Below are 14,742 nucleotides of genomic sequence, written 5' to 3'. Positions count from 1 at the left end.
TTGACTATTTAGTTTTGAATGTTCTTTACATCCCAAAGTCTTCCCCGCCTTACCTCATGGAGTCTGGGTACGTCATCGTTCCATGTGGTCTCCCCCCCCCCCCCCCAATCCTTCCATTGTTTTGACTTCTTTGTGGATATGATCCTTTTTCTTATATTCTTCTTTACAGCTCTCACCCCTTCTCCTTTTTTCCCTCTTCTTTCTTCTTATCATACATGTTTCTATCATTTGCCTCTTTTTCCAATCTTGCTTCTTCCTTTTCTTCATCTTTCCCACCTTTTCAGCTTCTCTCAATTGGTTTTAACTTTTAATATCTACGTACCTAATATAAGGTTTACTTCAATGTTTTTTATAGTTCTTATTGTTGAATTTTTCACATGTACTAATGTTTACAATTTACGAGATTTTATTGGTTCACTTATGTTTTTATTACTTTCATCTCACAAATGTTTTTGAAAATTGTCACATGGAACGTCAGAGGCTTGAACTCCCCCATTAAGCGACAGAGAGTCTTATCTCACCTCTCCAAATTAGATGTTAATATTACCTTACTGCAAGAATCACATCTCACCGAAGGCGAATCACTAAAACTCAAAAGAAATTGGGTTGGTGAAATCTTTTTCTCACCAGGAGATGGAAAAAGGAATGGTGTTATAACTCTGTCACAAAGCACTGAATGCCAAGCTTGTATCTCAAGAATCCGACACAGAGGGTAGGTGGAGTCTCACTAACCTCCTGCTGGGGAAGACCCCTCTGTCTTTGCTTAACATTTATGCCCCTACTAGCGGTGATGCCACGTTTTGGTCTCGTATATCTCAATTATTGCTCAAATACCCATCAGAAAACTTTATTCTTGCAGGAGATTGCAACCAAGTGATGGACCCGTTTATTGATAGAAATTCTAAATCCCCCTTTATCCCAAACACGCCACACAAAGTTTTCACACAAACTATTCAACAAAGAAACTTATTAGACTTATGGCGCCTCTACAACCCATCCACAAGAGAATACTCATTTTTTTCCTCTCCACATCAAACACAATCTCGAATAGATCATATTTTTATTTCACGCAACATTTCCCAACCCTTACGTTCTGCTGACATAGGCCCTATACTCATTTTGGATCATGCACCTGTTTCAATTCAATTAGACATTTTAAATCAATCCACATTGCCAAAAAAATGGCGTTTCAATAATTCCTTACTCCTTGACCCTAATTTCAATTAATCTTTTACCTCTTTCGCTCAAGAGTTTTTTCACATTAATTTAACTAATGATGTCTCCTTTCATACAGTGTGGGACGCCTTTAAGGCCACCGCTCGGGATTTCATCATTAGATTTGTGTCAAATAAACGTAAAGTTTTCCGCATATTACATAACACTCTTCTTGCTAAGATTAAAAAACTTGAGCACTCCTTTCACACCTCCAAGTCGAAGGACTCCCTTAAAGATCTCATCACTGCAAAAATTGCTTTTAACGAATCCACTACCGAACAGGCCTCCCTATACTTACTGAAATCCTCAGCAAAGTATTATGGTGGCCAAAATAAATCAGGCAAACTTCTAGCCAATCATCTAAAGAATAAACAACAGAAACTTCATATTGATTCCATTATAGATGATAGCCAAGCACCGAAATTCAAAGACACTGAAATAATCCAAGAATTTTTACATTTCTATCAATCCCTTTACACACCAGAAAACACACCCTCAGATACAGACATATCCCAATATTTCTCCACAATTCAAAAACATATTAATCCCCAATTAGATTTAGCCTCTTTGGAAGCTGAACTTAGACAAACAGAATTGTTAAATGCTTTAAAAACTCTTAAAAAAGACAAGGCCCCAGTCCCAGACGGCTTCACAGTGGAATTTTATTTACATTTCGTTCATCTATTACTCCCACACTTACACACTCTTCTTTCTTCCTTTATTGCTTCCGGTAATTCCACTGGCTCTTTTTCTGAAGCCTTGATCTGTCTAATACCAAAGGCTGATAAGGATTTACGTTACTGTAAGAATTATAGACCTATATCCTTAGATAACGTAGATTATAAAATTTTCTAGCCCCAAGATTAGAACCATATCTTCCCATGCTGCTTGGAAAAGAACAATCAGGTTTTGTCAAAGGTGGCAACATCACTGACAATACACGCTTATTCTTTTGACATTTTATCTAAATAATCACATTATCCGGACTCCTTGGCGGCAATTGCGTTAAGATTCAGAAAAGGCCTTTGATAGGGTTTACTGGCCTTTTATCTTCCACGCTCTCAAGTGGTTTGGGTTTGGACCGAAAATCATTTCTTTAATAGCCCTACTTTACTCTGAGCCCAAGGCCCCCATATCTACCAATGGCCTCATCTCCCCCTACTTTAATCTTAAACGAGGAGTACGCTAAGGATGCCCCTTGTCCCCTTTTCTTTTCAATTTGGCCTTAGAACCCTTTCTCTCAAGAATACGCCAGAATAACTCAATCACAGGTTTTGTCTTGGATCCTCAACAAATTAAGGTGGCAGCATATGCTGACGATATTTTAGTTTTCTCTCCAAACCACAATCTTCACTTACAGCTTTCATGGGAGAGGTGGAGGCCTATGGATTGGTTTCTGGCTATAAACTGAATAGAGGAAAATGTGAGAGATTACCCTTTACCAAATACACCTTTAAGGATGATTTTAAGATCTCCAACTTTACTTGGAGCCCTAAATATATAAAATATCTTGGTATCTGGTTCTCTCCCTCTATAAAGACATCTATCTCTTTAAACATAGACAAATGTTCTGCCAAATTTAAAACTTTGGTCGCAAGATGGCATCCCCTTCATCTTTCTTGGTGGGGTCGTCTGGACACAATCAAATAGTTTTGTATATCCTTTCTAACATTCCACTTTCCATTCCATCTAAATTCTTTCAAAAGATTAATTCTATTTTGACTTCTTTTTTATGGAATGCTAAAAAACCAAGAATGGCATTACAAAAATTAACAAGACCAAAATCTGAAGGCGGTGTCAATTTCCCCCATTTCTCCAATTATCACAAAGCCTTTCAGTTACGACAACTATCAAATTGGATCACTAATCAATCTGAAGATAAACCTCTCTGGGTGGATCTTGAGACCTCGTTTTTAGCTCCCTTCACATTTCAGGAATATCTCTTCTTTACTCGCAAACCACAAAAGCTCTCTACTCCCATAATTAAGCAATCCTGTAAACTACTATCTACTGCACCCCACTTAGTAGTACATCATTTAGACACTTTTCTCAATTCCACAATTTGGCACAATAAACAAATCCTTCTCAATAGGAAACCTATATTTTGGAAGGCTTGGAGAAATAGAGGTCTACTCTGGGTTTAACAATTTTTAGATCAAGGCATACCCATTCAATTTACGCAATTACAAACTCTTTATCATTTTCCTTCTTCCTTTAAACCTACATTTTTGACCTTGCAGAAAGCAATACTTGATACTTATGCTAAACTCAAATCTTCACCTTCCTCACCCTCCCACCCCCTTTTCCCATGGCATAACCTTTTGCACATAAACCCCAAAGCGTCCACCATTTATTCCCGTTTAATGGTACCTCCTGAGATCCGAGACAAAACCAAAGTGGAACTCTCGTGGGAATCCGATCTGGGGACAAATTGGCCTATCTCTTTTTGGAACAGAATTTGGACGAAACTTAGGAAATCATCCAGAGCGGCCAGCACAACACAAACACTCTTCTTTATTTACAACAGATTGTTTCTTACCCCCACATACCTACATAAAATACACCACAAAAATCTCAACACTTGCTGGACATGTTCCCAGGTTCACGCTGATCTCCATCATATGCTTTTCACATGCCCAGATGTTTTTATATTCTGGAAACAGGTCTGGAACCAAATCAACACTATATTTCACACCACAATTCCACTCTCCCCTACAAACATTTTCCTAGGTAGTTTAACACCGGACTGGAAAACAAGTCAATCCCAGTTACCACTTATTGATTTGTTAATAGCTGTAGCTTTTCAGCAAATATAAAAAAACTGGAAAGATTCCTCTAAATTGTCCTATATAGCTTGTTGGTATGCTGTATGCCACAATCATCGCCTCGATACAGCACTCGTTCATCCTATCTCTCTTGCTACTAAACGTTCTCACCTTTGGGGCCCACTCACACAATTTCTAGACGATACCGTGAAGAAAACTCCTTTACCTGCTCCCTCACAACAAGAAGTGACCAAGCCTCCTTGACCTCCTATTGTTTATTTATAATTATGTTTAATTTATCATTTTCTATAATATATATATATATATATATATATATATATATATATATATATATATATATATATATATATATATATATCCAGCCAGAAGAACGCTCCTTGTGAGACCACGGACCCGTGGAGGGTGGTGTGTACTCCGGAAGAGCACCCGGTATTTCAAATTCGTAATTCGTCAAGTTGCGATAAAACACACTCTCAGGCTCCAAAGTAAGTACCCAGTGGGACGTTTATTTCCACGCTACGCGTTTCGGCTAAACAGCCTTGTTCACACGATGGAAATTCAAGTCAATGTCACCATTTTTGTAAACCATTCGTGCTTCCCGTGGTAGTAAACATAAAAAAATGGTTTTTCTACAGGAAAACACTCGCTGGTATAATGCAAATGTCGCGGCCATATTGGCATGGTTAAGTAGCCTGGGAATTCCCAACTGTCCATGATACACCCAATATGGGCACTTGTCCGTAATCTTAATCACCCATTCTAACCGGTGCAGTAACTCAGCTAGGTCATGAGTCTCCCTCTGTTACATTTGCAGCAGATATGTGCACGTTGGGATTCAGCCCAATATTCTCACGGAGAGTTATTTATATTCACATTTTCAATCACATTTTCACTTAGATTCTCACGTAACTATATTTTCTTAGAAGAAAAAAAAAAATTTTCTCGTGCTTCGAGGTATTTAACATATGCGAATTTTCATTGTATAACAAATACGCTGAATACTTGACTGGCATTGCAATGTGAATACTTTTCCTGCGCAGTTTGTATATTTAACTTTATTGACATGTATCACGCACAGTGTATGCCCATTTGAAATTTCCATATTATTGAATGATACCAACTTGTCCGTGATATCCACAACGTGACGATATTTTGTTTAATTTATGTATTCAACTTTATTGACAAAACACACATTGCAAAATGTATTCACAGTTGGGAATTCCCAGGCTACTTAACCATGCCAATATGGCCGCGACATTTGCATTATACCAGCGAGTGTTTTCCTGTAGAAAAACCATTTTTTATGTTTACTACCACGGGAAGCACGAATGGTTTACAAAAATGGTGACATTTACTTGAATTTCCATCGTGTGAACAAGGCTGTTTAGCCGAAACGCGTAGCGTGGAAATAAACGTCCCACTGGGTACTTACTTTGGAGCCTGAGAGTGTGTTTTATCGCAACTTGACGAATTACGAATATATATATATATATATATATATATATATATTACCTACTGGCGGTCGCCAGTAGGTAGTTATAGTTAGGACCCCTTTTCCATAAGAAAACCTCAACATTCTATTTTGAATAACTTTGGCGCCGGTCGATGAATCCTCGCGAATTTCTCAAAATAGGTGGGGCGCTACGCTCCGCTCCTACCCTGAAAGTCTCGGGGGGATCCGTCAAGCGGGGGCTGAGATAAAAGGGGGGTCCCAAAACGCGTTTTCCCCATGCATTTTTCCATAGGACCTTTAGAACGAGCTACAGCCCGAACGGCTGAACAGAATTACTCGAAATTTGGCAGAGAGGTAGTCCCTAGGTCAAGGAAGTGCCTTTTGTAGGTTTGGTGTAAATCTGTTCAGTAGATTCTGAGAAAATAGCCTTTAAATCAATATATATATCTGAGCCCGCTTACGGTACGCTTACCGTACGCTTACCGTAAGCGTACGGTGGCGTGCGCGAGCGCGATTCTGATTGGCTCTTAGATCTTAGTAAACATTCGAATCGGCCGAAACCAGGAAGCGGCGGCCGCCATTTTGTGTATTTCACTCAGAAAAAAAAGAGTGAAAACAAGAAAAGGGGGCAATGAGGAGAGTTACAGACCCCCTTACATTTGTGAGGGGGTCAAAGAAGGACTGTAAAGTACAAAGAAAACATTTATTGATTTTAAAAAAAATCACGGGGTACGCGTACGGTAAGCTTACGGTAAGCGTACGGTAGAAAAAAAAAAAAAAAAAATGAAAATCAGATTTAAGTGTTTAGATATTAGGGGGCTCTAAAAAGAGCCGTTGTGTTTATGAAATGATTTTTTAGTGGTACCTACAAGTAAGTACCGATGCAGAGTCTAAGGTTCAAGAGGAAGACTCTGTTCCCTTCATCATTGAAGTGCACACCATCTCCTCTATAAATGTCTTGCATGTCATAACGCAAGTTGTTGTGGTAAATGGCACCCATACCATAGTCACGGAGGAAAGCAGAAACAGATTTGTTGACGTGCTTTCTTGCTTTGTCATCGCACCGCGTGCCCACCGTGCGTGCACGGCACTAACTGCGTAAAGTGGGCGCGCGGTGCGCGAAGCGCACCGCGTGCTCACTGTGCGCGCACGGTGCGCGAAGCGCACCGTGCGCGCACGGAACGAACTGCGTTAAGTGGGCGCGCACGCCACGAATGGCGTAAAGTAACTTAGCATTTAAAAAACCGTACAAATTCACTGAAAAAACCATAGGTTTCACACACGTTATAGTTAGGAATTAGCATTTAAAAAACCTTGCAAATTCACTGAAAAAACCATAGGTTTCACACATGTTATAGTTAGCGGAAATTTTACTGATAAAAAACCAATGAAATTCCCCCGTTATAGTTAGTGCAGGCAACTATAACTCACGCGACCGCAATCTTCTGCTGATGACATATGTGTCTTTATGAAAAAAAAATATTTGTAATATATGTATAGCTAAAAATGTATGGAAGAAGACATGGGCAAATAAGTGTCTAAATACAGTATTAGCATCAGCAGAGGATTGCGGTCGCGTGAGTTATAGTTGCCTGCACTAACTATAACGGGGGAATTTCATTGGTTTTTTATCAGTAAAATTTCCGCTAACTATAACATGTGTGAAACCTATGGTTTTTTCAGTGAATTTGCAAGGTTTTTTAAATGCTAATTCCTAACTATAACGTGTGTGAAACCTATGGTTTTTTCAGTGAATATATATATATATATATTGTTTTTATTTTAATTGTGTATTTTTGACATGTACTGTTATTTATGATTTCTGTGAACCTTTGCTTGTATTCATATCATCTTCTATATTATCCTTTTACTATTTTAATGGATATTATATATTGTTATTGTTCTTTATTACACCTTCATGTATTTATGTATTAACAAATAACTGCATATATGAAGTATTGTTTTTATGATCATAATCATCTTTTCAATAAACCTTTTCTTGAACTTAAAAAAAAAACAAAGGTAGTCATGCTTAGTGTTTCCTTTTAAATCTGATTGACATGCCCAGCGCCTAATCTGCCAATAACAGTTTGAAACATTTGATTTCATCTTTGAGAGTGATCTTTCACTCAAACCACAGATTTACAAAGAGTCTACTTTGTTGTTTCTGCTTATCAACTTTATGATAAACCTGGTTACCTTTTTCAGCTTACTTTTTGTTAACTGGTTATTATGAAGTAGAATCCTTCCAAGTGGACTGTAGCAATGCCTTATATTTGGGACTCCATAAATATTTAATTACTCAGTACTAGTCAGTCCACAATGCTGTGGAACATCTCATTCTGTGACTAACCCAAAGAGCAAATGTGGTGTACCATTTCCAAGGCTTCACTGGATGCAGGAGACAACAAGAATTAGACTTTGCATTTGCCGCCATGCCATAAAGAAGCAACCCTTTCATTTCTTAAATCTTGTGTTTTGACATATATACCCTATCGCTGTCTCTGGTCAGCCTCTGACCATCTTTAAAAGCTGTCTCCTGTTAAAAAGTCATGGACCAGCAGCTGGGTCATCGTTAAGTCAGCCTCCAAATTTGGAACAATCTCGCCCTAACTCTTAGTGTTCAATCTAAGCTGTTTCTTAATCTAATCAATTTAGTTCCCCAAATCAAGGCTCCTTCACCTGCCAGACTGTGTGCACAAGATATGACTGGCATGTTTGAAAACCCATGAGCAGTGTGAAATGACTGGAGGAGGCCCCTGTCAAAGCTGAATTGGGGTCAAGTTAGCACTGAAATTAAATTACCAGGAGATTTTTGGGCAAAAGGAAATTCCAATTGGTCCTAATGTTGTTAATCCATGAGACACACCAATGCTACCCTTTACCAAAAAATAACATTTTAGATTCCCATTATATATTCTGACAGTATTATCACATCTGTGGGGGTTTCATTTGTTTATAGTGTAAACAACATTGTGAAAGTTATAGCACCTCAACGCATGAGCAAGCCCAGTGAGCACACACAAAAAAACAAAAAGGAATAATAAATATCAAAGTCACCCAATAAGAAGAAAATATCTGGAAGATTGCTCACCTGGCCTCCATCACACTTGCAGGGATCTTGCCAGTGTTTTCATAAATATGAATTGCTTTCTCCACATCTTGGGCAGCCTGGAACTGTGGCTGATTCTTTAATGTTATAGGAGTAAAAGGTAAAGAAAACATCAGTATTATGCAAGATGGAATTTTTTATGGCAGCAAAGTATACACACCCACGTGCGGGCGCACACACACGCAAGCACCCACACCCACACATGCACATTAAAAAAGATCTTGGGCTGTAACTGTGGGAGGTGGGAATAAAAACACCTCTTACCAAGACTGTGATGCCAAGCTAGCCTGCCTCAGAAGGAAAGCCGGTCACAAAGTAGCCACATGATATTAATGTCCATTGGCCAAAGATGACTACAAGATTTTATGCTGCAGTAGCCAAGCTGTCAATTGTGGAAAAAAGGGGCTCAGGTTCAGGAGCAACACCAGATTGTGAGATACTGGTTTAAACTCTGGCAGCAAGAACTATATAAATCTGTGTCTATATTGATGCCTTGCGAGTTGAGGCGTCGCCCAAAAACATGCTAACCATTGACACAGCAGACCTCTGGAAATAAACTCAGCCAAATAGATCGATTTATCTTCTGTCAAGTATCTGCCTTGCTCTAATTTCTAGTCCAGTACTGCTAAGCGTGGGGGTGGAGAGAGAGAGAGATGTCTAAATAGAGGTAAAAACAATTGGTGTCTGCGTGCCTGACAATAAGACAACTTTAGAGTCAAATATATCATTACAAAGAGCTAATATAGAAATCAACTGTAGGGACAGAATGTATTACAACAAATAATTAGCTATGGAGTTATTAAACGTCTTTGCATTCTACGATGCCACTTTCCATGAACTGTATTTGTACTTTCTGTTAGTGAGGACACTCCATTCCTGTTCTACAATCAAAAGTGTTAGCACCCTTAGTCATATACATATGAATGCTCTTTGCGAAATGTTAAACCTTCCTGTGAAGGCTGTCTTTTTATTAAGTCCTAGTATTCATAATACTGGCTGTAAGTGTTTTGTCCTATAAACTACATACATCTGCCACTCATGCATTTCCCTATCCTGGAATTATAGATCAACATTTATGCCTTTTTAGACATTTGGGGATCCATAGTTGATTTACTGCCAACAGTACATCGACAATGTAGCTATCATCACCACTAGGTAATTCCATGAACTGTATTTTAATCAGGTACAACAGTTTCAGGTGTAGCTCAAATGGGTTAAAGTACAATATTATTGTTATCATAGGCAAATACCAATAACCTTCATCAAGTTCAAACTCAAGCAGCAGCTTCAGCTGGAGTGGCAGAACATAATGTGAGCGCTCTTCTCCACAAGGTTCCTCAATATTGCCAAGAGAATATGAAATAAGTGGAAGCCACACTACTGCACCGTAGATAGTAGACAAAAATCACCTTTGTGGCATGAGTCTATTTTTACTAGTGCAACTATCTTGCTTCCCATCATCAAAAGCTTAACAATGTGTTAATTAACTAATTCACTATTCATTTTTACTTGGTTAGCTTATTTTACCAACTCTAATTCCAAGTTGTTAGACCTGGCCCTTTTGACAGGTTTACCCCCAAACGTTTTGCCTTTTGCCTCCTTTTTTTTTTTCTGATCCCGTTTTCATTGGTTATAGGATTCTGGGCGCTTTACCACTGCTGTTCAGTGTTAAAGTATTTAAGCTCTCTGTATAAATTATGATATGATTGGTTATCCATGATTGGCATATTTGATTTACTGGTAAGTCCCTAGTACAGTGCATGGTGTGTGACAGGGCCTGTAAATCAAATGCTACTAGTGGGTTTGCAGCACTGGTTGTAGCACCCACATGAGTATCCCCGTTAATGTGTCTCAGTCCTACTACTGCAGTATCTGCGTGCAGAGTTTTAAACTGCCCTGGCAAGTGCACCCACTTGCCAGACCCCAACCTTCCCTTTTCTTACATGTAAGGCAGTTCTAAGGTAGGCCCAAGGTACCCCAAGGGCAGGGTGCAGTGAATGTGAGAGGGAGGGCAAATATGGTGTGTGTGACATGTCCTGATAGGGAAATACTGTGTATTTCGTTCTTCACTATTGAAAGGCTATCTGTCCGATAGGCTAACATGAGAGTTACTTTTTAACATATTAAGAGTATAACTTTCCATAGGGACAAGATAGAGAAATGGAGTTTAGGCTCTCAGAACTGATTAACACACATTTTGGTGAAGGTGGATTTTTAATTCTGTGTTTGAAAATCCCACTTTTAGAAAGTGAGCATTTTCTTACTTCATCATCCTGTGTGCCTCTGTGTATTCAGTGTCTGGTGTTTGAGTGGCAGGAGCTGGGATGTGCATTCACTCTAGACAGTCATTGAGGGGATAGGGGGGGTTGATGTGAGTCCTGCCTTGCCTGGGTGACTCATTGCTAGGCTGAATAGACCTGGCCTGCATTTAGAGGTGGGAGGAGGTTCGCTTGCACCTGTATAGGCTGTGTCACTTCTCACAATGCTATCTCCACCCCCTGTAGTCATGCTGCACCAGGGAGGTCAGGACTGGTTTGGACTGGGTTCAGAGATCCTTGCCACAAAGAGAAGAATGACAATTTTGGGTATAAGTATTAGACTTAAAACCCAAGGAATTTAGATTACTTCAAGGAACAGGAGGGCCCTGCCAAGAAGAAGAGTGGAAGGACTGTGTGAGGACAACTGCCTTTTCTGAGTGAGGGGTGGCTTGGCCTGCAGTTGCTGCGTCTGTCTGTGGTATCCTGCTTGTAAAGACTAGAATGTTCTTCAACTTTTCAAGTAAAGAACATATGGAGTGCTTTAGGATGCTTCTCTTTTCATTATTATTGTCTAAAAGTGAAAAGGCGTGAGGAGCGCTGTGTATGCTGCCCAGCGTATGGTGAGCGCCTTGTGGTGGCCCGATTCACGGCCCGGGAAGCGCGTGCTGAGCGCTCCCATTTTTGCACAATCCTCTTTGTTGAGGCCAAGGGAGGTATGCAGTGCCCTTGTGAGCGCTTTATTCTCTAAAAAGGAAAAAGCAGAGAGCGGCCGCTCCTCAGCGAAGCTAGGGCTGCCGGACTGCCAGGCGCTACCTAGCAACTGGCCAAGAGCAGAGAAGATTTCTAGTTTCAGTGCGAGAAAAGCCTCCAGCGTTGCTGGGCAACCAACGCAGCCGCCCGGAGTTCCGGCCGTTGCCCAGCAACCACCCGGAAAAGGAGAAGTAAGGCGGTGGCTGCCGGCAACATCGACGTACCGGCAAGTGCGGAGGGAGCCGCACCAGGAGCACTGAGGGCAACACGGTGATTAGGCTAGGAGCCGAGGTGCTCGAGGGGGGAGGCTATGACACCGCAGGCTCGCAAGCAGCTGTCTTGGATTGCCTTCCCGCAGGAGAGCCTGCAAGGCCTCCCCCGCAGTAAGTTGCTGCGCATAAGACCCCGCTGGACGTGCCACAGGGTTCTATGCCCTAATGTGAGGTCCTAATGTAATGAAATATCTAGATAATATGATGTGCACAAGGATGGTGTTAGGTGTTGTTATGTACAATGTTCCATGATATTTGATAATGTGTGCAACAAAAAAGTATTTCCTTTACTGCACTAACTGTTATGTGTATGACTTTTGCCTTAGGGCAAAGTGATTTAGGAGCTATGTAATGTCATGAATATTGCCTAGTTGGCAAAGCGACTTAGGTGATTGTGGTCTAATGTGTTGGTGAACAAGTTACTTACCTTCGGTAACGATGTATCTGTAAGAAACATTAGTTAGTTAGATTCCTCACCTTAGAATATCCCCAGGCGTCAGACTGGATCCGGAAGATTTTTCGTCAGCAATACCCCTTGCGCGTCGCTAGGCGTCGTCTGTGGCTCCGCGTCCGTCGTCGGCGTCGTGCGCCGGAATGACGTCGTCGGAGTACTTAGACGCCGCCCTCGCGCGCTGACGTCAGTTCTTGTACACAGCCTTCCGCGCCAGGAACGCAGAGCCATGCAAGATTCCGACAATGGTGCCAAAAAAGTCTAGGGCCCTGAAAGGGATAGCCTTAACCCTAGATGTCAGTTCGCAGAACGGGGAGGATGGGTGGGTCGGTGAGGAATCTAACTAACTAATGTTTCTTACAGATACATCGTTACCGAAGGTAAGTAACTTGTTCATCTGAAAGAAACACGTTAGTTAGATTCCTCACCTTAGAATAGATACCCAAGCAATACCATCCCCGGTAGTGGGTCTGCGAAGCAAGATCACACCAGAAAGTCCTGGAGGACAGAACGGCCAAAGAAGCCATCCCTCCGGACTTGGCTGTCAAGGCAATAATGCCTGGCAAATGTGTGTAGCGAAGCCCACGTTGCCGCCTGACAGATGTCCTGCAAAGGGACACCCCGTCCCAAAGCAGTAGTAGCCGCTGTGGCCCGAGTAGAATCGGCGCGCAGCCCAACAGGAGGCTCCTTTTTCGCCAAGGAGTAACAGATTTTGATGCACAAAACGACCCACCGGGAGATGGTCCGTTTGTGCACAGCTTTTCCCTTCTTAGCACCCACGTATCCAACGAAAAGTTGGTCGTCCACCCGGAACTGTTTTGTGCGGTCCAAATAAAAAGAGAACGCACGCTTTGGGTCCAGACGGTGGAGCCTCTCTTCCTCTTTGGAAGGATGCGGAGGCGGAAAGAAGGTGGGCAAGGTGACAGACTGCCCAAGATGAAAGGGAGTCACCACTTTCGGTAGAAAAGAAGGACGAGACCGAAGGACAACCTTGTCCGGAGGAACAGAGAGAAAAGGAGGCTTGGACGATAGAGCCTGGAGCTCACTCACCCGTCTAGCCAAGGTGATGGCTACCAGGAAAGCAGTCTTAAGCGTCAGAAGACGAAGAGGACAATTGTGAAGAGGCTCAAAGGGAGCGCACATCAGAAATGTGAGAACAAGATTCAAGTCCCATTACGAAAGGAACAGGAGGGAACGTATGAGTAATGCCTTTAAGAAAGCGTTGAACTACAGGGGACTTGAAAAGAGAAGGCTGATCAGGAAGCCGTAAGAAGGCAGAGAGGGCAGCAAGATAACCTTTCAAGGTGCCCAGGGCAGAGCCCTGCGGGGCCAAAGAAAGAAGAAAGAGGAGAACCTCAGAAAGAGGGGCGGAAAGGGGATCCACAGCCTTTGCTGTGCACCATGCCACAAATCTGTTCCACCGGCAGGCGTATACCGTCTTTGTGGAGGGACGCCTGGCTGCCAGAATGATATCACAGACTTCAGGAGGCAAGTCAAATGGCATCAACTGCCACCGCTCAGTCTCCACGCATGGAGGTGGAGGCTGGACAGGTTCGGGTGGAGGACCGTCCCCCGCTGCTGCGACAGAAGATTCTCCCGAAGGGGCAGACGTATCGGAGGATCGGTCAACATACTGAGTAGCTCGGGATACCAGTACCTTCGTGCCCAATCCGGGGCCACCCAGATGACTTGGACCCGGTCGTGCCTGATCTTCTTCAGCACTCTGGGCAGAAGTGGTATAGGCGGAAAGGCGTACAACAGACCGCAACTCCACTCGTGACGAAAAACGTCGCCGAGCGAGTGCCGCCTTGGAAATTCCAACGCGCAGAACTGCTGACATTGCGCGTTCTCTTCGGTGGCGAATAGATCTAACCAAGGCTCTCCCCACTGCTGAAAGAGACCTTGCGCCACTTCGGAGTTCAGACGCCATTCGTGATCCATCATGCACCGGCGGCTGAGTTCGTCTGCTCTGGCGTTCAGAGAGCCCGCCAGATGTTGAACCACTAGGGTGACGCCCTGGTGTTCCAGCCACGTCCAGAGGCGCAGAGCCTCCTGACAAAGGGTCCACGACCCCATCCCGCCCTGTTTGTTGCAATTCCACATGGCGGTGGTGTTGTCCGTGAACACCTGCACGACACTTCCCCTGACAGAGGGAAGGAAGGCTTTCAGTGCAAGTCGGATCGCTCTCAACTCCAACAGGTTGATGTGGAGGCGAGACTCCGCCGGAGACCAGAGGCCTCTGATCTCCGCCTCTCCCATATGGCCACCCCATCCCAGGAGGGACGCATCCGTCACTACAACATGCTCCGGTTGGGGAAGGGAGAGGCTCTTGCCCGTGACCCAATCGCGGTCCGTGAGCCACCACTGCAACTGCTGTGCAGTGCCCTCCGAGATCAAGACATGGTCGGACAGGTTGCCGTGATGCTGGGCCCACTGAAACTTCAG

At 42.7% G+C, this 14,742-nt stretch overlaps 1 protein-coding gene across 4 annotated transcripts in view; it reads right to left on the bottom strand.

Moving 5' to 3' along the window:
- Window positions 1–14,742, bottom strand: part of FANCA (FA complementation group A) — a 1,007,136-nt gene that overhangs the window by 705,972 nt on the left and 286,422 nt on the right. For all 4 annotated transcript variants that reach the window (XM_085637706.1, XM_085637704.1, XM_085637705.1 and 1 more), the window contains exon 18: window positions 8,549–8,643. In XM_085637706.1, the coding sequence (XP_085493832.1) occupies window positions 8,549–8,643 (95 nt within the window). The remainder of the gene's footprint in view (window positions 1–8,548; window positions 8,644–14,742) is intronic.

This window comes from Triturus cristatus, chromosome 12, assembly GCF_964204655.1.
Source record: "Triturus cristatus chromosome 12, aTriCri1.1, whole genome shotgun sequence".
Taxonomy (NCBI): domain Eukaryota; kingdom Metazoa; phylum Chordata; class Amphibia; order Caudata; family Salamandridae; genus Triturus; species Triturus cristatus.
The sequence above is the reverse complement of the archived record's forward strand: the minus strand, read 5'-3'. Positions and strand labels throughout refer to the sequence as shown.